Source organism: Gigantopelta aegis, chromosome 4, assembly GCF_016097555.1.
Source record: "Gigantopelta aegis isolate Gae_Host chromosome 4, Gae_host_genome, whole genome shotgun sequence".
NCBI classification, from domain to species: Eukaryota; Metazoa; Mollusca; class Gastropoda; order Neomphalida; family Peltospiridae; genus Gigantopelta; species Gigantopelta aegis.
Window position 1 is genome coordinate 90,838,933 of NC_054702.1, and position 27,871 is coordinate 90,866,803.

The 27,871-nt window shown below is 35.8% G+C and overlaps 1 protein-coding gene across 1 annotated transcript in view; it reads right to left on the reverse strand.

Annotated features, from left to right (window-relative positions):
- LOC121371399 (kinesin-like protein KIF26B) overlaps positions 1-27,871 on the reverse strand; it is a 217,361-nt gene that overhangs the window by 57,713 nt on the left and 131,777 nt on the right. Inside the window, exon 8 of the mRNA XM_041497266.1 lies at positions 7,417-7,620. Coding sequence (XP_041353200.1) covers positions 7,417-7,620 — 204 coding nt within the window. The remainder of the gene's footprint in view (positions 1-7,416; positions 7,621-27,871) is intronic.

The window sequence follows — 27,871 nt, forward strand, 5'->3', positions numbered from 1 at the left end:
TTTGTTCCAGTGTACCAGCTCTCAATCTAATACAGTACATGTAGTTATACTGAGAAACACAACACACTAGGTTACTGGTCTAGGTGGCATTGTGGTTGAACCATTAGTCATAAGGCTAGTAGGTGCAGGGTTTGTTCCAGTGTACCAGCTCTCAATCTAATACAGTACATGTAGTTATACTGAGAAACACAACACACTAGGTTACTGGTCTAGGTGGCATTGTGGTTGAACCATTAGTCATAAGGCTAGTAGGTGCAGGGTTTGTTCCAGTGTACCAGCTCTCAATCTAATACAGTACATGTAGTTATACTGAGAAACACAACACACTAGGTTACTGGTCTAGGTGGCATTGTGGTTGAACCATTAGTCATAAGGCTAGTAGGTGCAGGGTTTGTTCCAGTGTACCAGCTCTCAATCTAATACAGTACATGTAGTTATACTGAGAAACACAACACACTAGGTTACTGGTCTAGGTGGCATTGTGGTTGAACCATTAGTCATAAGGCTAGTAGGTGCAGGGTTTGTTCCAGTGTACCAGCTCTCAATCTAATACAGTACATGTAGTTATACTGAGAAACACAACACACTAGGTTACTGGTCTAGGTGGCATTGTGGTTGAACCATTAGTCATAAGGCTAGTAGGTGCAGGGTTTGTTCCAGTGTACCAGCTCTCAATCTAATACAGTACATGTAGTTATACTGAGAAACACAACACACTAGGTTACTGGTCTAGGTGGCATTGTGGTTGAACCATTAGTCATAAGGCTAGTAGGTGCAGGGTTTGTTCCAGTGTACCAGCTCTCAATCTAATACAGTACATGTAGTTATACTGAGAAACACAACACACTAGGTTACTGGTCTAGGTGGCATTGTGGTTGAACCATTAGTCATAAGGCTAGTAGGTGCAGGGTTTGTTCCAGTGTACCAGCTCTCAATCTAATACAGTACATGTAGTTATACTGAGAAACACAACACACTAGGTTACTGGTCTAGGTGGCATTGTGGTTGAACCATTAGTCATAAGGCTAGTAGGTGCAGGGTTTGTTCCAGTGTACCAGCTCTCAATCTAATACAGTACATGTAGTTATACTGAGAAACACAACACACTAGGTTACTGGTCTAGGTGGCATTGTGGTTGAACCATTAGTCATAAGGCTAGTAGGTGCAGGGTTTGTTCCAGTGTACCAGCTCTCAATCTAATACAGTACATGTAGTTATACTGAGAAACACAACACACTAGGTTACTGGTCTAGGTGGCATTGTGGTTGAACCATTAGTCATAAGGCTAGTAGGTGCAGGGTTTGTTCCAGTGTACCAGCTCTCAATCTAATACAGTACATGTAGTTATACTGAGAAACACAACACACTAGGTTACTGGTCTAGGTGGCATTGTGGTTGAACCATTAGTCATAAGGCTAGTAGGTGCAGGGTTTGTTCCAGTGTACCAGCTCTCAATCTAATACAGTACATGTAGTTATACTGAGAAACACAACACACTAGGTTACTGGTCTAGGTGGCATTGTGGTTGAACCATTAGTCATAAGGCTAGTAGGTGCAGGGTTTGTTCCAGTGTACCAGCTCTCAATCTAATACAGTACATGTAGTTATACTGAGAAACACAACACACTAGGTTACTGGTCTAGGTGGCATTGTGGTTGAACCATTAGTCATAAGGCTAGTAGGTGCAGGGTTTGTTCCAGTGTACCAGCTCTCAATCTAATACAGTACATGTAGTTATACTGAGAAACACAACACACTAGGTTACTGGTCTAGGTGGCATTGTGGTTGAACCATTAGTCATAAGGCTAGTAGGTGCAGGGTTTGTTCCAGTGTACCAGCTCTCAATCTAATACAGTACATGTAGTTATACTGAGAAACACAACACACTAGGTTACTGGTCTAGGTGGCATTGTGGTTGAACCATTAGTCATAAGGCTAGTAGGTGCAGGGTTTGTTCCAGTGTACCAGCTCTCAATCTAATACAGTACATGTAGTTATACTGAGAAACACAACACACTAGGTTACTGGTCTAGGTGGCATTGTGGTTGAACCATTAGTCATAAGGCTAGTAGGTGCAGGGTTTGTTCCAGTGTACCAGCTCTCAATCTAATACAGTACATGTAGTTATACTGAGAAACACAACACACTAGGTTACTGGTCTAGGTGGCATTGTGGTTGAACCATTAGTCATAAGGCTAGTAGGTGCAGGGTTTGTTCCAGTGTACCAGCTCTCAATCTAATACAGTACATGTAGTTATACTGAGAAACACAACACACTAGGTTACTGGTCTAGGTGGCATTGTGGTTGAACCATTAGTCATAAGGCTAGTAGGTGCAGGGTTTGTTCCAGTGTACCAGCTCTCAATCTAATACAGTACATGTAGTTATACCGAGAAACACAACACACTAGGTTACTGGTCTAGGTGGCATTGTGGTTGAACCATTAGTCATAAGGCTAGTAGGTGCAGGGTTTGTTCCAGTGTACCAGCTCTCAATCTAATACAGTACATGTAGTTATACCGAGAAACACAACACACTAGGTTACTGGTCTAGGTGGCATTGTGGTTGAACCATTAGTCATAAGGCTAGTAGGTGCAGGGTTTGTTCCAGTGTACCAGCTCTCAATCTAATACAGTACATGTAGTTATACTGAGAAACACAACACACTAGGTTACTGGTCTAGGTGGCATTGTGGTTGAACCATTAGTCATAAGGCTAGTAGGTGCAGGGTTTGTTCCAGTGTACCAGCTCTCAATCTAATACAGTACATGTAGTTATACTGAGAAACACAACACACTAGGTTACTGGTCTAGGTGGCATTGTGGTTGAACCATTAGTCATAAGGCTAGTAGGTGCAGGGTTTGTTCCAGTGTACCAGCTCTCAATCTAATACAGTACATGTAGTTATACTGAGAAACACAACACACTAGGTTACTGGTCTAGGTGGCATTGTGGTTGAACCATTAGTCATAAGGCTAGTAGGTGCAGGGTTTGTTCCAGTGTACCAGCTCTCAATCTAATACAGTACATGTAGTTATACTGAGAAACACAACACACTAGGTTACTGGTCTAGGTGGCATTGTGGTTGAACCATTAGTCATAAGGCTAGTAGGTGCAGGGTTTGTTCCAGTGTACCAGCTCTCAATCTAATACAGTACATGTAGTTATACTGAGAAACACAACACACTAGGTTACTGGTCTAGGTGGCATTGTGGTTGAACCATTAGTCATAAGGCTAGTAGGTGCAGGGTTTGTTCCAGTGTACCAGCTCTCAATCTAATACAGTACATGTAGTTATACTGAGAAACACAACACACTAGGTTACTGGTCTAGGTGGCATTGTGGTTGAACCATTAGTCATAAGGCTAGTAGGTGCAGGGTTTGTTCCAGTGTACCAGCTCTCAATCTAATACAGTACATGTAGTTATACTGAGAAACACAACACACTAGGTTACTGGTCTAGGTGGCATTGTGGTTGAACCATTAGTCATAAGGCTAGTAGGTGCAGGGTTTGTTCCAGTGTACCAGCTCTCAATCTAATACAGTACATGTAGTTATACCGAGAAACACAACACACTAGGTTACTGGTCTAGGTGGCATTGTGGTTGAACCATTAGTCATAAGGCTAGTAGGTGCAGGGTTTGTTCCAGTGTACCAGCTCTCAATCTAATACAGTACATGTAGTTATACCGAGAAACACAACACACTAGGTTACTGGTCTAGGTGGCATTGTGGTTGAACCATTAGTCATAAGGCTAGTAGGTGCAGGGTTTGTTCCAGTGTACCAGCTCTCAATCTAATACAGTACATGTAGTTATACTGAGAAACACAACACACTAGGTTACTGGTCTAGGTGGCATTGTGGTTGAACCATTAGTCATAAGGCTAGTAGGTGCAGGGTTTGTTCCAGTGTACCAGCTCTCAATCTAATACAGTACATGTAGTTATACTGAGAAACACAACACACTAGGTTACTGGTCTAGGTGGCATTGTGGTTGAACCATTAGTCATAAGGCTAGTAGGTGCAGGGTTTGTTCCAGTGTACCAGCTCTCAATCTAATACAGTACATGTAGTTATACTGAGAAACACAACACACTAGGTTACTGGTCTAGGTGGCATTGTGGTTGAACCATTAGTCATAAGGCTAGTAGGTGCAGGGTTTGTTCCAGTGTACCAGCTCTCAATCTAATACAGTACATGTAGTTATACTGAGAAACACAACACACTAGGTTACTGGTCTAGGTGGCATTGTGGTTGAACCATTAGTCATAAGGCTAGTAGGTGCAGGGTTTGTTCCAGTGTACCAGCTCTCAATCTAATACAGTACATGTAGTTATACTGAGAAACACAACACACTAGGTTACTGGTCTAGGTGGCATTGTGGTTGAACCATTAGTCATAAGGCTAGTAGGTGCAGGGTTTGTTCCAGTGTACCAGCTCCAACCTAGAATGAGTATTAACAGCTCAATGGGGATGTTTAAGACCACTGCAAGGACTTCTTTTACTAACCACGAACAGCTAATCATTATCCCCTGTACTAGTAAACTCAAATATCTGAAGTGTGCCCAGGACAGCATGCTTGAACCTTCAGTATGAACATAAATTTAAAATAAATTAAAAATGAAAATGAAAACACTTTGTTTAATACTTTAAGCTTGCAAATAATGAATTTTTAAGTAGAAGAGAATCTGGTTTGTAACATTACAAATTGGTTGTAACAGGATAGATATGTACATGCTGTTTAAATACATTACCTGAATTATGACGAGAAGTGAATGTGCCCTATTCACTTTTCTGTTTTCTTAATAACCTAGCACTTTTACATAGCCCTTTGGGCCACAGCTTTGCACAGTTTTGACTATCACGGTTAAAGTTTGTTTTGTTTAATAACACTGCTAGTGCACATTGATTTATTAACATCGGCCATTGAATGTCAAACATTTGGTCATTAAGACACATAGTCAGAGGAGGACTGCTATATTTTTCTATTAGCAGGAAATTATTTTGTATGTGGGTTTTTTCCACAGGAAAGACAGCACCTACCATGGTAATTGTTATACCAGTCATAGGGCACTGGTTGGGATGGAGTAAAAACAATCAAAGAACAGGTCCACCCAGTGGATTCGATCCTTCAGTCCAAGCACTCTACCGACCTAGATGACTAGTGTATAAATTATGAATGATTTTAAAAGACATTTTCATTTAGATATGAGGTGGTGTTTGGTTGTGTAAATATCCCTTAATGTTTTTATTATTTTTATTTGTTTTATGATTAAATTACACGGAAGTGTAGTAGATAAGTAAAATGAACCAACATTCTTACACCACACAGGTAGCTATCATTTTATGAGATATTTCTATCATCATTGATACAGACTTTGAAAACAAAAATCTGTGAAAGATGGAATTGCACAAATAAAACATTTGACTGAAAAATTAACTTGTTCCTAAAAAAGAAAGACGAGTCTATACATCAGACAAGACAAGATAATCATAAAAGCTGCTTTTTTTCACAGCTTGATTCTACACTTAGAATAATATCTGCTTCTATTAATGTTGGTTTGGTGCCAAGATGTCAGTTTTATTCACAAATAGAATGCATCATTTTTCAGTTTTTTAATGTAATGTTTTTTAATTCAAGAAGACAGACAAAAAATTGTCTAGTTGTTTAACATCAGTTTAGAACTGTATGAATGTACCAAACTATTATCCTACTCAAAATCAGTATGACAAAACTACAAAAATATTATTTTCAATGTCATATCTCTGTAGAAGGAACCGATCGACAAAGCCATGACATGTCTAGAAAATCCTCACATGTATGTGGGTCATTGCATTCAATGATATTTATAACAAACTGTGTATCCACATCTACAATACAACAGTATAATCTGAATAATGTGATTATTAAAACTGTGTGAAATACATTTACAAATGATTGTAATGACACTGGAAGCAATCCTTCTGGTTGGATAAACATAACTTCTGCTCATAAAAGAAAAAATATATCTAGAAATGATGTGAATAGAATTCTTCAATTTCAGATTGGAATTTAATTAAATACATTTTTATGAACGGTTCTTTATTGGACAGCTGTAAGTAGTAGATTTTGTTTAATTAATTTTGCAGTATTTTCCTATATACATATATTGTCTACACAATGCTGTTAGACACTTATCTGTTAAAAGCAGCTTATAAGTAATTATAGAAATTCTAAAAGAGTGCTAAAATCCATGCATTCTAAACTGCTTGAATTGTGGTAAATTCATGCAATTCTAATGTTTTATTGGTGCAATTCCATCATTCACCGATTTTTTTGTGTGCAACAGAACTTCTTTATTTTCATAATATTGGACATAAAGCACTATACTGTAACTGAAAAACTTAAAATCTTGGTCAAAGAAATCCCATTGCATGGAGACTTTTACTTTGCTTTTGAGTAGAGCACGGTGTGTTATAGACTACTGAGAGCTATACCAAACTCTGGGGCTAAGTATATAGAATGGGGATCTGCAACATATATAAACATTGCATTTTTTCCCCCTGTCCCAACCAGTCTGTGGAAAAGCACATATAAAAAAGATCCCATGCTGCTAATGGGAAAATATAGTTGATTTCCCCATAACACTGTGTGTCACCATTACCATATGTTTGACATCTAGTAACTGATGATTAATTAATCAATGTGCGATAGCGGTGTCAATAAAAAAAACATAGTTGACCAATGTAGGGAGAGTTGATTCAACAACCTATTGCCCCCAGGCAAAACAAAGAAAGAAATGTTTTATTTAATGACGCACTCAACACATTGTGTTTACGGTTATATGGCATCAGACATATGGTTAAGGACCACACAGATATTGAGAGAGGAAACCCGCTGTCGCCACTTCATGGGCTACTCTTTCGATTAGCAGCAAGGGAACTTTTATATGTACCATCCCACAGACAGGGTAGTATATACCATGACCTTTGATATACCAGTCGTGGTGCATTGGCTGGAATGAGAAATAGCCCAATGGGCTCACCGACTGAGATTGATCCCACACAGACCGTGCATCGAGCCAGCGCTGTACCACTGGGCTATGTCTCGCCCCTGCCTCCAGGCAAGTGCTCAACTACAGATCTACGTCTAGTTATAGTAATAGTAGTAGTAAACTGTAAACTATTTTCCAATATCCTTTCAAAATTCAGGCGCATCCATCCCAAGCCAAATCTGTGGCAAGGCCAGTGGTTAGGCTTGAGACAGAAGGGTATTTACCTTTATGGGGCTATTTTAATTCAGTTAATCATAAAGGAGAGGTTTATAATTTTGAGCGTCTGCCAAAATTATTTGCTATGTCTAAAATATAATACTTTATCATGACGCAAAATTAGCTTGGGTACATTCCAGAAAGAAAAAACTGTACACCACTTACCAAGGAATCATCTGGTGAAAACACAGAGTCAAAGGCAAACATTTTTGGTGCTGCAGTTCCAGCTCTGCGATTGGCTGTTGTCATGTAGCCACCAGCAGAGGGGTCATAAACCGTGACCTGCTTCTTTCGTGGATCAACATTCAGGAAGGAGGTACCCTGCTCCCCATGGCCTGAGGTGTGGACAAGACGCAGCATCACTTTGACCTAGAATTAAAATAAAAAGAGTATATAATTTTGTTATAATTGAATAAAAATATTACCTATTAAGATTTTGTTCAAATAATTAATGCTGCATTCTCACCTCTCCAACCTATATTATTTATTAATGCAACCCCCCCCCCCCCCAAAAACAAAATAAACACCCTCAATTATTATAACAACCATCTGTGTCTTTATTAACGGAGGGGCAACGCACAGCCCAGTGGTACACCGCTTGCATGATGCACGGTCGGTTTGGGATCGATCCCCGTCGGTGAGCCCATTGTGCTATTTCTTGCTCCAGCCAGTGCACCACAGCTGGTACATCAAAGGCTGTGGAATGTGCTATCCTGTCTATGGGATGGTGCATATAAAAGATCCCTTGCTGCTAATCGAAAAGAGTAGCTCATGAAGTAGCGACAGTGGGTTTTCTCTCTCAATATCTGTGTGGTTCTTAACCATATGTCTGACGCCATAGAACCGTAAATAAAACGTGTTGAGTGCGTCGTTAAATAAAACATTTTCTTTGTTCCTTATTAACAGATTTCTCTGATTGCTTCCACACAACATACTTAACATGTCTTCATATTTAATAAATTTTATGTGTCACTATCAATTCAGTATCTGCTTTTTTACATTACCTAGATTATAGCTAACATGCATAAATGTCACATCACAGAAAAACAAATTAAATTGTACATATAAGCTGTTCTAAATGTTTAAAACATTATAAACATACTCAAGACTGCAACTTGAAAGTCTAAATCAAAGACTCAAGTCTAAACTGAAACTAATTATACTTGTAAATCAACGTGAACATTAACCAAATTCTTACACTACTTTTAACTTATGGTTCTACCTCATAATATATGGATCTAATGACTCAGCAAATACATGCATTAAAAACATACTTGTAATCCCTAAAAAAAGGTTGCCTCCAACTGAAAAGCAAAACCAAAACTGTTTTCCTTGGATACCACTTGATACTTTATAGCAGACCTTATCAAAGCCATAATAAATAAAAGACACTTTACACAGTTTTGATAAAAATCATTTTCACAGCTGCACTCAACAGCAACAATCTGTACATATGTTGGAAATCAAAATTTAAATTGTTTGGCAATCCAGTTCAGCACAGTTTCATAATAATTTATGTCACTGCTTACACCATAAATGACGGAAGTGTATGATAAATAAATAAATGATAAAAGTTTATGCTCCATGAAATAAAGCTATTGGTATGACACTTGATCTCATGAAAAGTTTAAGTTTCTGTTTATCAGTTAAGTCATCAATAAAGACAGAAAATGATACTCTTAATGCCCACATCAAACAGACACATACATGATTTACAGACATTAAAACATGTGGAAGGTGCAGCCAGGGCAAAGATCTGAGACAGCAGATGCAGTATCACAAGGACACACTCCCACATGAAGATATCATGTCACCAAGAACTTTTGAATTAACATATAGTCACACACAATCAATGTACGAAGTTATGTCACTGAAAGCTTTAGAATTACACAAAACTAAAATAGTCACAGTCAACATATCAAGTTATCATGTCACCAAGAGCTTACGAACGAACTACCACAAAACTAAAATAGTCACAGTCAACATATCAAGTTATCATGTCACCAAGAGCTTACGAACGAACTACCACAAAACTAAAATAGTCACACAGTCAACATATGAAGTTATCATGTCACCAAGAGCTTAAGAATGAACTACCACAAAACTAAAATAGTCACACAGTCAACATTTGAAGTGATCATGTTAAAAAGAGCTTACGAACGAACTACCACAAAACTAAAATAGTCACACAGTCAACATATGAAGTGATCATGTTAACAAGAGCTTACGAAAGAACTACCACAAAACTAAAATAGTCACAGTCAACATATGAAGTGATCATGTTAACAAGAGCTTATGAACGAACTACCACAAAACTAAAATAGTCACACAGTCAACATATGAAGTTATGATGTCACTGTGATATATATATTCGCAATAAAAAGTCGCGTTTTTCCCCATTGCTTGCCAAAAAGCCTCTGAACTCCAAGAGTTAAGTCACATGACCCCATGACATGTTAACCGGCATAACATGAAAGCGTGATTTGCAGCCTTTCAGACATTTTACCTAGAAATGGAACACATGTATTTTTAAAACGCGAAAATGTTATTTACTGAATTGAATTGAATTGTATGTGTGGAATATTATTTTGAAGATATCTTTCAAATGTGAAACATGGTGAACCATTGTTCGGTGTATGGATGTACAAAAGCTGCAGTTAAAGGCAAAAAAAGTTTGCATATTTTTCCGAAAGATAAACTGACATTGTTTGCATGGAAGCGGTTCTTAAACTGAACATGTACATATTGGAAAGGACTGTCAAGATGGAATACAATTTGCAGTGACCACATCACACCTGGCGATTACAACAATTATCTAAAATGGTCGATGGGAATGGCACCAAAACTTTTGTTAAAGAACTTGTCTGTTCCAAGCCTGTACACCCCCCCCCCCCCCCCCCCCCCCCCCACCGGTTCAGCCTATTTGCAGCCCAAACATTGCCCAGAGACAAAAACAAAGCCCGAATGTTACTGCCGAGGTGTACATTGTTCATCTTTGGCACAAAGATACACCTCAACACGATGCATTTATATATGTTAAATAAATAAATGTAGGAAAAATATTTTTTGGAATAAAAATCACATTTTTCATGCTCAGGCTGTACATAACGAAATTCCGAACATCGCCCGAAGACAAAAACAGATAGGCCTACCAAATGTTAATGCGATTTTTTCTAAAAAATATTTTTCCTACATTTATTTTTTTAACATATATAAATATATCGTGTTGAGGTGTATCTTTGTGCCAAATAGGAACGATGTACACCTCGGCATTAACATTCAGGCTTTGTTTTTGTCTCCAGGCGACGTTTGGGCTCTGGGCTGTAAATAGGCTGACTGCATTTGGCTCACCTAACAGATTTTCTCCTTCTTCCTCACCAATCAAGGTACCATTAGAATAAATAGACAAATCCGACAAGTCCAAAATGTCCAAACTAACGTCCGATAAGAATGAGCTATTTTCCGAAGAATCATTAAATGCTGTCGCCATGCTAACCTACTAATGAATGAGTGGAATTCACCTGATGCTACGTCACAGGTCAGATGCGGGTCAAATCGATTGGATCAGTGTTTTTTCCAAGCGTTTTACAAAAAGTCGACTTATTAATAACTGGGGTGGTATTTTTGTTTTTTATGTTTAATAATGTAATCTTTATGTATTTTTTTTTATATATATACTGTATATTAATAATGTGCCATGATTGTGGACCTTTAAGAGAAATATTAATCACTATAACATGGTTTAATTTTTCTTCCATCCATTCATCCATCCATCCATCCATTCATCCATCCATCCATGTATGCATATTTTAAGTCTGCTCCAAAACCCCTATACTGCAGACACCCAGTCTAGTACATAATTATGGCTGAAATCTCTGTTTGGATTAAGGGTTGATCTAGTCAGTCTGAGACAAGACAGTGAGCAAATAGCATCAATTGTGGGTGGCATTCATGAATTATTTCATCATAAACGTTACAGCCATGCCTTGGAATGGAACTAAATCAACTACCAGCATACAGCTATGCCACTCACCAAATTCACCAATTGTGAATTTTAAAAACAAGTGGCAAAACAATTTCATGTAATGATTAATATTTTGTTGAATTCTAACTATGTGAGGTTTTTTGGGGGTTTTAATTTATGATAATTTGGCAAAATTTCTGCTCACCCAGTGCTAATCCAGATAGAGTTTACAGTAAAACCCATCATTAAATTTGTGTTATAAGTATATAATCCTATATAATCATTTTACCTTTAATAAAAGTTGTCAGTTGCAATTTAACATACTTTAAATACTGGTGAAAACAATATTCAAAAGACAAAATCTGAAAATAAAAATGGTAAAAATCCAACTATACTATAACTATACTATATCTATACACAAAATGTGTCAATCACAATCATGTAATATGACCTTTTTCATAATGAAAAATAAAATCAGCCATAATGAGCACAAAAAAGCTAAATGGTTCTTAGATTCTGATGACAACTCCCTGGAGCATGGACCTATTTAAGAATTGGACCAGCAGGGCCCACGGAACAGATTGAAGTAGTGAAAAATCAATATGACATAGATTTGCCAGGAAGCTTGTCAATTTATGACTGCCATAGTGTGATAGTTGCCACATTTACATACCAAAATAGACAACCGCTGTTCTGAAGAAAGGAACCAGTCTATCAAAGCGGGTGTACCCAGATCGCCAGATAGGACAGATTTAGACACATATTAGAGAATTTCACATCACGTGTAAAGAGATCTAACACAGGAATCAGAAGATTTGAAAGAAGATTGCACACAGCTTGAAGGGGAGGAAGTAGCTTCAATCAACCTGTTTACTTGTGAGTAGACCGGCAACAGACTTCCCACCATGTTGAGAACTAGACCACCATTTTACACTGATCCACTAATGTATGTTGTGTAGGTTCCAGATAAAACAGATAGGGCAGATAAAAGGAAAATTAAAAGATGTAGGATGTGGTTCCCAGAGGAGATGTTATACAGTGAAATCGGCTCAAACAGCTACCTGTGCTATGCTAGGCTCAGACTACCAACTGCCAGCAAAAAGTTGGCCAATTTCTGCTACCACAACTTCTATGACTGTCCAGTTGCTAGTCTGAACACTCTTACAACTCGATTTTCATCACATAACCCATTGGTTGTTAATCGTAAGTCAGGAGTTGGGGGAAATTACAATGTAACCGTCGAGTTGGCCAACTCTGTCATAACTAATGATCTAAGCCTGGCATTAAACAGAGGTGGGATGATGTTCAGTGGCATGTTCAGAAGGCTGAGTAGCTCACAAACAATATGACTGGTACCATTATCTGCTATCACATTACCTGTATCTAACATTAGGTGTAAAACCCAGTCTAGTGAGTGACCACAATTGCCTGTCGTCCTGAACATGTCTCAGGCTAAGGTGCGAAGGGTTGTAAGATCAATCATCATCAATGGAATTGGGTTTTTCCCTGTCCTAACCAGTTCCTCATGACTGATACATACTATCCTGTCTATTGGAACGTACTTTCTGTTCTATTATTTTCTTAGATAGGAAGGAAGGAAAATGTTTTATTTAACGACACATTCAACACATTTTATTTATGGTTATATGGCGTCAGACATATGTATATATAGAGAGGAAACCCATTGTCGCCACTTCATGAGCTACTTTTTTTGATTAGCAGCAATGGATCTTTTATATGCACCATCCCACAGACAGGATAGTACATACCACAGCCATTGTTACACCAGTCTTGGAGCACTGGCTTCTTAGGAGTATCCTATGTGAAAGCAGCAGGCTTGTTACGCTGGTAAAGAGAGCCTTGCCACCACCAAATACATGCATGCTCCTTACTACAGGTACTGGCAAAATTAGTAAATATTAAATGATAAGTTCTTGCAAAATTATCACCACATACCCCTGCCATTTTTAATGGTTTCATGATATATTCTGATAGAAATAACTTATTATGTTCCATCTTAAGATTATGCAATACTGAGGTCCCAGCTTACAGACAGAAACAATAATCTACTCAGTTTTAACATGAAACAAAATCAATGTGTGTGAAATATTAAATGAATAATCTGTCAGACATCTTAGTTTTCTTATGTTCAAGCAAAAAAAAAAAAAAAGGAATGTTTGTTTAATAATACCCGAACACATTGTTTGTACAAATATATTTGCACTACTTTCAGTAAATACATAATTTAAATCAAAATGCCCATGTCTACAAATCGTATCGTGTAGTGAAGAATATTTAGACCAAAATGGAAATAAAGTTGATGCATGTTTAACACCCTAGCACATTGTTTCATTTAACTGACTAGCAATTGTGACAGTTCATCTAGAGAAAATCATGCTTTTAGACTACGGCTGTGTGGTATCTAACATATGGTTATGTTTAACAACACTTCAGCACCTTTTAGACTGTGGCTGTGTGGTATCTAACACATGGTTATTTAAACATTTGGTCAAATGACAGAAAAAGAGAAAACCTCCTGCTATCACATAGGCTACTCCTACTAAAATGCACTTGCCCATAGACAACAGGGCAGGATGTAGCCCAGTGGTACAGCATTTGCTTGATGCGCGGTCGGTGTGGGCCCATTGGGCTATTTCTCGTTCCAGCCAGTGCACTATGACTGGTATATCAAAGGCCATGGTATGTACTACCCTGTATGTGGGATGGTGCATATAAAAGATCCCTTGCTGTTAATTGGAAAGAGTAGCCTATGAAGTGGCGACAGCTAATTTCCTCTCTCAATATCTATGTGATCCTTAACCATATGTCTGATGCCATATAACCGTAAATAAAATGTGTTGAGTGTGTCGGTAAATAAAACATGTCTTTCTTTCTTTCTTTGCCCATAGACAGGACAATGCATACCAGTCATATGGCATTAGTTGGAATGGATAAAACCAGAGATAATTGAGGACAATTGATTCTATGATCCCATGATCGACCCACCAAATCTAAGGCTCTCAACAGTGGTCTACAATAACCCATATGAAAGCAGCAACCAAATAGCTGCATGCCTGTCTAACAATATAAGACCAAGCTTCATCACAGCTATACTGATGGTTGAACTGTATGTATTCAGGACAATGTTCTGCTCCTGACAGCTTCTCCAAGACCACACATCTGAGGAATGATCTACTGGTGTTGCTACCAACATTAATCAGTTTGAAAGACACTCATGCTGAAGTGAAAAAATAAATGGAAAGTGTAAAGAAAAGGAAAATGGGATTAAAACAGAAAGCATTTCAATAGCATGCCGACACCAGAGCCAACACAAATCCAGGGAAGGGATTGGAGGAATCTGTTAACTCATGCTTCATTAGCTTTAATCAGTTGTTGCTGAAAACAGATTTAAGTCGATGGACGTAAGTCTCTGTGTGCTACTGAAAAACAAGCAGATTAATTCTGTCCCATTTCTGCCAACATGTGATTTTAGACACCAGTAAGAAGAGCTGGAGTGCAGTGTTATTAAAGCATCTGGCTGAGGATTGAGAGATCACAGGATCCACCCCCTATAGTGAACCCATTAGGTTGTTTGCCCTTCCAACCAATACACTATGATTGGTACATCAGACTGTGGTATGAGCTGGCCTATCTTTATCTTTGGATGAGTACAAAAGAAAACAACCCCTGCGGCTAATAAGAGTAGCCTAGTTGATGGCAGGTTTGTCTTTTCTATACTAATGGAAAGAAATAATTGATCAGATCTACACTAACAGAAAAGTATGACTGTATCCAAAACCATAATGTCAGAAAGATAACCGTGTTACTAGCTTTCAGTCTTGATTGACTTATTTTCAATCCCACAATGTGCTTTATGCAAATATTACAATTCTAAATGTGCCAGAAATTTAGTCTACAACACCAAATGTTCCCTTATTTGTTTCTCTTAATGTAGCTACTATAGCCACATAATAGCTAGTGATTAAAAATGCGCAGAGCTGTCATTTAATCATTCATTTGTTTTTTCTTATGACACAGCTGTATTAGCATCAAATAAAAAGCTATTTTGTGGCTTGTATCTTAAGACAGTGGAACCAGTGTAAGGCAGAGTTTGTTCCCAGTTTAAAAAAAACAACTTATTCTAAAAGGACATTAAATCTTCCTCAAGTTTGCTGAATAATCTTGCCTAATAATCTATATTTGCTGTTGTTATTCTGTAGTTCCCACAGTAACTCTGTAAAGCTTGGATGTCATCTAACACACCATTAAATAAAATACATAATCTATATATTTAATGTATACGTGCAGTTGCCAAGAGCTCCTGTTATACATCATGCTGTTGGCATATCAAAGCCTTGTAACCATAAATTGCTGATGTCAATCTTATGTATGTAATTACCTTGTGTAAGTCATGATTTTAAGATCAACATTTCAAGACACGATCCTGACAAAATCAAACAGCCATGCTTGGCATCTAACTAAAACTTCTGACACGTAACTTGCAAATCTGACAAGAGATTATGAAATAATAATTATCCATAGTGTTTTCAAAGCAAGAATCCTGTCAGATGCAACACATCATTTGTTGAATGTTTATCATCCATTACATCAAAGACGCCTGCAAGTTGTTCCTGCTACCTAATATATTAACACAGGGACCATGCTGCACTGAAGTCATGCACTGCAGGCAAGCAATCATTAAAGCTAGATCTTAGAGTGTAATCTGCTTAATTCACTGCAATCACAATGTATGGTCAATGTTTCACCATTCCGCAATTCTGAATAGAGCAGCATGACAAAGTTATCCCTCACGTGGAATCTATTTACATTTGCTAGCAAGTTGCCCCGAAAGCCAGGCTGGGAGAAAATCTAATTTTCAAGTTGACTGAGAGGAAAGAAAACAGTTCTGATGATTGTAGAGAAGCCTGCAATATCAGCACAGGCCTGGTGCACGGACTGAATGGAGGAATTCACAAAGGACAAGATCAGAAGCATTCATCAGGTTAGAGAATCAGAGACAAGAAGACTGTTATATAGATGGGACTATTCCACACACTGGATTCCTCTCCGCTGGGGAGTATGCTCTAAGTCTGATTATATTTCTAGCAACAAATGATAATTTAACCACAATTTCTACTCAAATAAATCATATAGCTGTAAACTTTTTTAAAAGGATCTTTTGGGACTTAATACAATTAACATTTTGACAAATGTGATACAAGAAAATAATTTTGAATGAAAATATTTATGCTTTTAAAAAACCCAAAGAAAACTCATGGTTTTGGGGGAAATGCAATTATTTGTCTATAAATTCTGGTTTGATCATATTAAGTTTACAACAAACATCAATGCATTGATTTATTGCTTAATTTACATCTATGATGTTATTGCAAACATATTAACAATCATAAAAGATGCATTGTTTTGTTCAGGATGACACCATTTTTTATTCTATTTTATCAGTAGACTGGCAAAACTTTATTGTCTTTGTGAACATCTAATAAGAGAAAAATTATTATATTGTTTATGTTTTAGACATATTTGGTCTAAAAAGACTATTTGACATATTCGCTCAAGATCTCCAATACATTGCAGATGAAGTACAGACACAAGAAAATCACACAGTAGACAATGAACCATGCTTTAATATATTAATTATACTTTAAAAAAACAAAAAACATCAAAAAGTGTTTTTAAAATTCCTTCCACCTATAAATTAACAGCTGTGCCTGCCACCCATGCCATCAATGCAAGTTTGTTAATGTGTTTAATATCTAAAATAAGAACCATTCTATGACAGCAGAAAGCATTTTCATTTTGGAAGAAAGGTAAGTTAATGAATGGTTTTCAATGTCGGTCTGCCAAATTGGTTAATATGCTCCTAAATATAAAACATAATAATTGAGACATAATCTAGACCATAACAAACCATGGTCTTTAAAACATCTACAGAAAAAATTAAATGGTTTGCTATGGGGATTTGATCCTGCAACCTCTGCGATCTTAGGCTGGTACTCTACAGTTATTTTAAATTCCTGCTTTTCTTCAAGTAGACGGATAGCCATGCAGGAAGCCAGGCTCCCACAGATTGTGTGGATTATGGCTGGAATCAGATTATGTCCCCTGAAAGACTCACCAGTGTGGAGATAATGACCAGATTAGTCCTACAATAACTATCTGAATCCTGGGAGCAGCACTGAGACGTTTGTCATGCAACATTCCCTAACAGTTTAAGACTGTGGCATTTGTTCCTTTGTACGCCGCTGAACAAATTAGCCCTGAATTGAATTGTTTGTGACAAATTAATTGGCCCTTGGGGAGATGATCCCACAGCGAAAAGACTCCGGTTCATCATAGAATAGAATCTTGTCACTTAACTTTACTCCATGCTTTAGCAATAACTGTTGAGTCAAGCCCTTGGGTTTTTATGATCGGCCTTTCATGAGAGATCTTTTTAAATTATGCCTTTTGGCAATGTTTAAGTGCCGTTTCGCTTTCTGCCAAATACTCGGTAGACCAATGAAGATGTCAGAAAAAATGGTGACTCATGTCTCACTTCACATAAACATGAATTATACATGACAACTCCATCAGAATGCATCTACCAAGGATACCTGTGCACTAGATCAAAGAGATCACCTCAAATGATACAATTAATTGATAGATAATGATGGTCTGTATAAATGGGTCATCCTGGACATGCTTTGAGTCACGTCTGGCAGCTTACAAACAACTGTTATCAATTAGGCAAATGTTTCTTCAATAATAGTTTGACAATTTCAATGTTTTTTTTACAAACGATGACAAAAGTTATTTTTAAAACTCTAAACAATGCAACATGGTTTGCTTTGCAATGATTATTTTTAAGGTTTTAAGGCAAGTTAAAATATTGTGAACAAACATGATTTTAGATCCATAGTTTTTAAATGCTTGACATCGTGTGGATTGTGTGTTACTGTTACCTTGCATACATGCATGATCATGATGTGTGTGTGTGTAGTTTCTGAACCATACCACTTTTTCAAAAATCTTGATCTCAAAAGATCTAAGCTCTTGTTTTGTTTTTCATAAAAATACACCTATTTAATTTAATATACCAGCAGATCCTTTTGTAAGAACAATTTCAGACATTGATTGCAGGATTGTAGAGATTTAGAGCTGAATATGGCTTGATGGTAGATGCAATCACTTAAAAAGTAATATATTATATTTATTTTCTCTTAATTTATTTTTGCTTTATTTTGTTTTGTTTTATTTTACTTTATTTTATTTGTGGTGGACATTGGAAAATATTTTCTGCAAGTTGGATCGATCCCTCCACAACCATGTAATCATGTTTAGAACAACCCTGAGTTCAGCATCTTTGTTTTAATACATGTTATTTTTGCATGAACTGCCACATTTATAACAATGATATATACCCACGACACACAGCAAACATAAAATCTTCCTCAGTAAAGATACAAATGATAAGCAAAGATTTGAATTACAATTCCCCAGTGCTGAAAGAGTAATATGAAATCTAGAATTAAAGGCGCAGACCCTAGTTTCAGCCTGTAAAACTGGACACTAAGTTTAGTTAATCTACAAACCTGCAACACACATTTGGATATGGTTATAACAGAGAGAAGCTAAAGATTGTGATGTTTAAACAGGGAAATACCATCAACAATAAAGAGCTTGTCTCATTAACTATTACTTCTTATATGAACATGCTTTTTAAAAACTCGGGTATATCCCTTTAAGGCCCTCCAGTAGTTAATTCTGGCCAATCAAACTGCATTATTTTAGATTGTTGCTATGACAAACAATTGCTGTGGTTAATAATCTAATTATGTAATCTAACACATCAAACCTGGCCAACATACCATAGCAACAAATCGACCATGTTCATTTGAAATACTATAACCCGATAACACAATAAGTTGTCACGTTTACTAATACCACTAACTGATTAAGCATGATGCAGGTATCCGAATGCTACTCATCTCGTTAAATAATCATGAATAATTAATGCAGAATTCCTGCAAGGTGAAATACTTAACACACAGCATCCCAGCAGTAATCAATTTCCCTGTGAATGCTTGATTAATTTACCTGTAAAATACTTGATTGACAGGCACTATATTTCACATGCAAGGTGTGCCACATTCACATTTCCCCATGGTCTGATAACAGACTGTGTCCGGTAACAATGTTTTTATAATACATAGTGTCAGGTAACAAACATATTCTATATGGTAAAGTGTCCAGTAACAATGTTTTTATAATACATGGTGTCAGGTAACAAACATATTCTATATGGTAAAGTGTCCAGTAACAATGTTTTTATAATACATGGTGTCAGGTAACAAACATATTCTATATGGTAAAGTGTCCAGTAACAATGTTTTTATAATACATGGTGTCAGGTAACAAACATATTCTATATGGTAAAGTTTTCCTTCTGCTTTGATTAACCACACAGAATATTATATGAGTGCCAATTCATATATATTTTATAACTTCAGTTTGTATTAAATATAGTATAGAGGGCTAGCTCTGGCACTCACCAAATTCACCACTTGCAAATTTTCTAAACATTTGACAAATTTTATTTTGATTTTTTTTAAATAGATAAGTTGGCAAAGTATTCTGTTCAGCCAGAGCTACATGTAGCCCTGGCATTTACAATTATATTTGAAAACTGGTTAGTGCTACATTTTATCTCATCAATATTGTGGCTATAAAAAAGTTTGTTTTGTTTAACGATACAACATGACTAGAACACACTGATTTACCAATCATCGCCTATTGGATGTCAAACATTTGATAATTCTGACATTTAGTCTTAGAAAGGAAACCCTCTATATTTTTCCATTAGTTGCAAGGGATCTTTTATATGCACCATCCCACAGACAGGATAGTACATATCACAGCCTTTGATTTACCAGTTGTGGTGCACTGGCTGGAACAAGAAATAGCCCAACGGATTGACCCTAGACCAACCGCACATCAAGAGAGAGCTTTACCACTGGGCTATATCCTGTGACCTGTGACTATGAAGTAAAATAATATTACCATCTTACATTGTTACTAGATGTAAGCCAAGCTTAGCACGGGACACTTTAAATGGTGTGTGGCTATGAAGTAAAATAATATTACCATCTTACATTGTTACTAGATGTAAGCCAAGCTTAGCACGGGACACTTTAAATGGTGTGTGGCTATGAAGTAAAATAATATTACCATCTTACATTGTTACTAGATGTAAGCCAAGCTTAGCACGGGACACTTTAAATGGTGTGTGGCTATGAAGTAAAATAATATTACCATCTTACATTGTTACTAGATGTAAGCCATGCTTAGCACGGGACACTTTAAATGAGATAGGACTGCCATGTAGATAGCCAGCACTCAGCAGAGAACTGCCATGTAGATAGCCAGCCCTCATTAGCAGAGAGGACTGCCATGTAGATAGCCAGCCCTCATTAGCAGAGGACTACCATGTAGATAGCCAGCCCTCATTAGCAGAGAGGACTGCCATGTAGATAGCCAGCCCTCATTAGCAGAGAGGACTGCCATGTAGATAGCCAGCCCTCATTAGCAGAGGACTGCCATGTAGATAACAAACTCTTATTAGCAGAGGCCAAAAAAATATTAATACAAATTAAAAGTGGAGAAACAGCCAGAACAATTGAAAGCTGTTCAAACGGTCTTGCATATTATATAGATATTTAGGACCACTTGGAGATAATTCTAAAATGGGTAGGTGTGGGTGTGGCATAAATCCAAATAATGATTAGTTTAAGTAATAGAATGCCAAAAGCAACAACCTTGAGATTAATATATACGTATATATATATATATATATATATAGATATATATATATATATATACATATATATATATATATATATATATATGTATGTATATATATATATATATATGTATGTATATATATATATATATGTATGTATATATATATATATATATATATATATATATATATATATATATATATATATATATATATATATATATATATATATATATATATATATATATATATATATATATATATTATAAAATATTATATATATAAATATACAGTAAATATAAAATCACAGAATTTCTTTGGTGCATTCTGAGTCATTAAACTCAGCTTTTCTAGTATTTTAAAACTGTGACCCTATACTGCACTTATAAATGTTACATTTCAGGTATCAAATCCAACATTATACTTTACGCAAACAACAAAGTTACAAATTTCAGTGATTAAATCAAATAGCTCTCTGGGCGTTTACTACGAAACTGTCACAACAAATCATGATGTAATGTATTTATGAGGTTACATTATCTTGATGAAAAACTTTTTTTTTTTGTTTTACTGCAAAATATTTGCATAAACATGGTCAGATGATGTTTTATGACCCTGCCGGATAGGTTATCAGATTCCAGCAGTGACAAGCTGTCAAGACAAATGTGTTTTTAAACAAGTGCTAATCAAGTGACAGACAATGAGGAATGGTATTTAGACCATCTTCCCTAAAAATATTGTCATTCTCGGCAAATAAATCATTCATGAAAAATTCTGAAGTCCTGATATGTGCGAAAAGCATATCACTTTCAAAACGGCATTAGTTAAATCTGTGAAACAAGCCTCTCCACATCTCGGCCATTGTGTGGCAGCCTCGGGTCAATAAATCAAACACGAGGCTGATATGTGGTGCAACAGGACCAAATCAGTGACTTCTCGATTCCTCGGAGGAATGCCGTAACAAACAGACGGTGTCCAGCTCAACTGAACTGCGAAACAAGCCATCGGGTTTTCGGTAAATGATCACTGCAACAAATCATACATGCAGCTGAATCAGCAAGGCACACGTGTATAAGATTCATGCACACATTAAAAGTAATTGCATCGTGTGTGTGTGATATATGTGATTGTAAATTTGGACAATTTGGATAAAAAGTAGATGACAATGAAAAGGCAAAGCTGAAAAGATTCTATGTATATGCACCACTAAAACCTCCAAAACGGATCAAACTGAAGAATCTTGAGCCATATAGGAATTAATACTAATTAACATTGAATTTACTATTACAGGTTGTTACTACATGTACATGCTAAAAGAATGAAAAAAGAAAGAAAGAATTCTGTGGAATTAAATATTTGGCCTACCATGAAGTTATTTAATGTTGATGACAAATGCTTCCATAAATGTTCATCTCAATGCATGTTTAAAACAAAACTTCAAAAAATTAAACTTTAAAACAAATTCAATTAAAAATTTTATTAAAATTTTAATTTAATAAATTTCAATTTGTTTCAACATGCATTGAGATAAACATTCACAGAAGTTTCTATAAACCAAGTTTTATTGATGCAGGACTTATAGTTAAATGCAAACCTATAATATTGAGCTAAATGCTAAAGTTGATGCTGTTGCCAATGTTAGAAAAGTAACACTGGTACCTACATCTCACATTTTCACTTTGTAATGGTGAGACAATTATTTAATTTCACAAATCATATAAGACAGACAAAGTATATAAGCAAAGAACAAGAAAGACCTTTATAATTGAAACAGGCCACAGATAGGTACTGTAATAGATGACCTAAAGAAAAATACTTTTCAGCCACCATATAAATTATAACTGTATTAATCATCAGCTTTTGTAATCACATTTGACTGCTACTAATCTATTTAGTTACGGTAATACTAGAATTATTGAGCAACATTTCAACTTTCAAATAGATATTCATAAGACAAATCTGATATCTAATTCCGAATTAGAAAACTAATTATTATTTTTTATTGATAGACAAAACAAAGTTATAAATTTATTTTTCAATATAGATGACAGTCAGCTAGGTTTTCTCAAATTTATTGACATTAATATATGATTAATGGATAAACTATGGACCCAAATCACATAATGAAATCTCACTAAGCATATTAGTATATCCAAGAATGGTGATCCACAAGTGAGATGGAAATTTTATTCATTTCACAGTAATTTATGTTTTCTTTATATTAAATTAGGCCCAAGCTTGCTGTTCTGGACATCTTCAGCTATCTGTCCAATTAAAGACAGTGGTCAGTGATCAGTGAAAAACAAGTTAGTATAATATGACCCTACACTATCTCGTGCTATTTTCTTTTCTGGTGATTAGTGCAAAAGAAGCTATACATGTAGGTTAATACGACCTCACAACTCCCCTTGTTACGGTATTGTAACAGAAACCTTGGCCTATGTCTCAGAAGACCATGTCGATGGCAGCGCTACGTTATCGTATCTAACACCTCCTCAGGCTAATTGCTCCATTTACATTGAAGCCCAGGGCCCTTATTGAGATATGAACCCAGTACCTATTAGCTTTATCCCCAATGGCTTAACAACTGTGCTGCTGATGGGTTTTGTTTCAGTAATCCCTGTATTCCTGTCATTGCTGGAGCCACAATTCTGGACAGTCTCCAGACCACAGCTACCGGTCATCAAGTGCCCATGATTGGTTACGGAACTAATTGAATGATCATCACATTAGCAAGTGTAGCTTCTTCAATTAGAGGAACCAGTTGTCACTGTTCAATTAGAGCATCAAGCGCCACCTAGCAGCTCTCTTATGCCAACCAGTCTGTTTGTGTTATGCAACATCTGACACAACCAATTAGGATAGGGAAGAGCTGGTGATGTCTACAGGCTCACTCAGATGGTAATGTGTTGTTGAAGGTTCTTCACTTTAGTAAAGTAATAATGTACTGAATTTATCAGTTCTGATTCCGTAAACTGTGCTGATTTGATTTGATGTTTGCTTAATGAATAAAATAAAGTCTCTGTCTAAAACTACAGAATGTTCTTAATCAACATTTTATCAACTTACTACTGACACCATAAGGAGAAGAATGAATTTAAAAACAATCACTGAGATTAAAAAGAAAAATACTAAATGATTGTAAAAATACATATGAAAAATAGACTTTGAAAGATGGAGAGAAAATAAGTTTTTTTTAACAATAGTTATCATACTACATGTATGTCAATGTGTATTGTCAGTTTTGATTTTCTATAATTTTAATTAGGATAAACTGATTTAGTAAATATGTACAATGAAAAGTTGACAATGAAAAGGCAAAGCTGAAAAGATTCTATGTATATGCACCACTAAAACCTCCAAAACGGATCAAACTGAAGAATCTTGAGCCATATAGGAATTAATACTAATTAACATTGAATTTACTATTACAGGTTGTTACTACATGTACATGCTAAAAGAATGAAAAAAGAAAGAAAGAATTCTGTGGAATTAAATATTTGGCCTACCATGAAGTTATTTAATGTTGATGACAAATGCTTCCATAAATGTTCATCTCAATGCATGTTTAAAACAAAACTTCAAAAAATTAAACTTTAAAACAAATTCAATTAAAAATTTTATTAAAATTTTAATTTAATAAATTTCAATTTGTTTCAACATGCATTGAGATAAACATTCACAGAAGTTTCTATAAACCAAGTTTTATTGATGCAGGACTTATAGTTAAATGCAAACCTATAATATTGAGCTAAATGCTAAAGTTGATGCTGTTGCCAATGTTAGAAAAGTAACACTGGTACCTACATCTCACATTTTCACTTTGTAATGGTGAGACAATTATTTAATTTCACAAATCATATAAGACAGACAAAGTATATAAGCAAAGAACAAGAAAGACCTTTATAATTGAAACAGGCCACAGATAGGTACTGTAATAGATGACCTAAAGAAAAATACTTTTCAGCCACCATATAAATTATAACTGTATTAATCATCAGCTTTTGTAATCACATTTGACTGCTACTAATCTATTTAGTTACGGTAATACTAGAATTATTGAGCAACATTTCAACTTTCAAATAGATATTCATAAGACAAATCTGATATCTAATTCCGAATTAGAAAACTAATTATTATTTTTTATTGATAGACAAAACAAAGTTATAAATTTATTTTTCAATATAGATGACAGTCAGCTAGGTTTTCTCAAATTTATTGACATTAATATATGATTAATGGATAAACTATGGACCCAAATCACATAATGAAATCTCACTAAGCATATTAGTATATCCAAGAATGGTGATCCACAAGTGAGATGGAAATTTTATTCATTTCACAGTAATTTATGTTTTCTTTATATTAAATTAGGCCCAAGCTTGCTGTTCTGGACATCTTCAGCTATCTGTCCAATTAAAGACAGTGGTCAGTGATCAGTGAAAAACAAGTTAGTATAATATGACCCTACACTATCTCGTGCTATTTTCTTTTCTGGTGATTAGTGCAAAAGAAGCTATACATGTAGGTTAATACGACCTCACAACTCCCCTTGTTACGGTATTGTAACAGAAACCTTGGCCTATGTCTCAGAAGACCATGTCGATGGCAGCGCTACGTTATCGTATCTAACACCTCCTCAGGCTAATTGCTCCATTTACATTGAAGCCCAGGGCCCTTATTGAGATATGAACCCAGTACCTATTAGCTTTATCCCCAATGGCTTAACAACTGTGCTGCTGATGGGTTTTGTTTCAGTAATCCCTGTATTCCTGTCATTGCTGGAGCCACAATTCTGGACAGTCTCCAGACCACAGCTACCGGTCATCAAGTGCCCATGATTGGTTACGGAACTAATTGAATGATCATCACATTAGCAAGTGTAGCTTCTTCAATTAGAGGAACCAGTTGTCACTGTTCAATTAGAGCATCAAGCGCCACCTAGCAGCTCTCTTATGCCAACCAGTCTGTTTGTGTTATGCAACATCTGACACAACCAATTAGGATAGGGAAGAGCTGGTGATGTCTACAGGCTCACTCAGATGGTAATGTGTTGTTGAAGGTTCTTCACTTTAGTAAAGTAATAATGTACTGAATTTATCAGTTCTGATTCCGTAAACTGTGCTGATTTGATTTGATGTTTGCTTAATGAATAAAATAAAGTCTCTGTCTAAAACTACAGAATGTTCTTAATCAACATTTTATCAACTTACTACTGACACCATAAGGAGAAGAATGAATTTAAAAACAATCACTGAGATTAAAAAGAAAAATACTAAATGATTGTAAAAATACATATGAAAAATAGACTTTGAAAGATGGAGAGAAAATAAGTTTTTTTTAACAATAGTTATCATACTACATGTATGTCAATGTGTATTGTCAGTTTTGATTTTCTATAATTTTAATTAGGATAAACTGATTTAGTAAATATGTACTAATACAATTTCAAGAAGTTACAAAAAATTTGCAGCTCTGGAAAGGAAATATTTGGTTCGTTAAATTTTGTGTAAATTGCCTTCCCAATAAACCATTATTTGACAAAAAATTCTCTTAAATTAATATTGACTGTTCGAAAATCTGCATTCCTCTATCTTCTTGCATGCAACAAGGAAACTACTTGATGAGCACTAGGGGAAAAAAACACTGCCCAGTGATATAAATGTTCTGATCAAATTGATTTGATGCTCAATAGTTGGTGCATTAATTTATCTCAGCTCAGTGTTTAACAACCTCCACAGTTGACCGTGGACAACCATAAAAGAAACTGGTAATTACCATGCAGCCGGAAATGCTGATTGGAAGATTATCTGGGGTTAGCCGAGCTGCAAGTTAAGAGCAGTTTTACGAATCAAGTCAAAATTAACGACTGGAAACTCCTCAAGTGGAAAGTCAAAATCTGGAAATGGGGACATAAATTAGAAGCAAGTAAACTAGCATGGTGCTGGAAATTGTCCAAACAGACGCAGCAATATGAAGACATGGCAGAGCATGACTGATGGACAAGAACAGTTGTGGAGCCATCATGAAGAAACATGTACAGAACCATGACCATCACAAATTACATGTATACAGAGGAAGAAAAGTAATCAAATATCACAAATTACAACAGACTAAGAAAAGTAATCATACACAGAACCAAGGCTATCACAAATTACAGACAGATGGATGGATGGATGGATGGATGGATGTATGGATGGATGGATGGATGAACTATGCCATATAATAATATGGCCCATCTAAGATGGGCATGTAAAAAAAAAAAGGCCAGTCATAAGGTGTATCCAGTTTAGGGACTGTGAAAAATGTCTGGTTTTGGGGGAATTCTGGTTTACAGAGGGTCTGGATTCAAGGGGCTTCATTGTATAATAATAATAATAATTTAAATATCAGGTTACTAAATATGTATAGCCCTAACCTAACAGTGCAATAATACACATAATACTTCTGTAATATTGCATGCATATTATAAGGTTATTATACAATGCTGTTTACAAATGGAATTTTAAGTTGTGGTGAAAATCCATATTGAACAAGAGGGCATATGCTACTGAGTTTGAAAGAAGTCTATCACTAACTTTCTGTTAGCAACAAATGTTATTTCATATATATATATATATACATACCATATAGCAACACTAATGAAATGTGTATAAAGCAGTAATTAAACTGTTTAATGCAGGTAGTTGGATGTGACTCTGTGTTTGGGAATGTTTGTGAAGCACCATTGTTTAATTTTTAATATTATTTTGCCTTTATTTTTTTATTATATAAAATAACTAGACTCAGCACGAAATATGAAAACAAGAGCAATGAATAATTCATTTCAAGAAATATGTATATTACAACGTTTATTA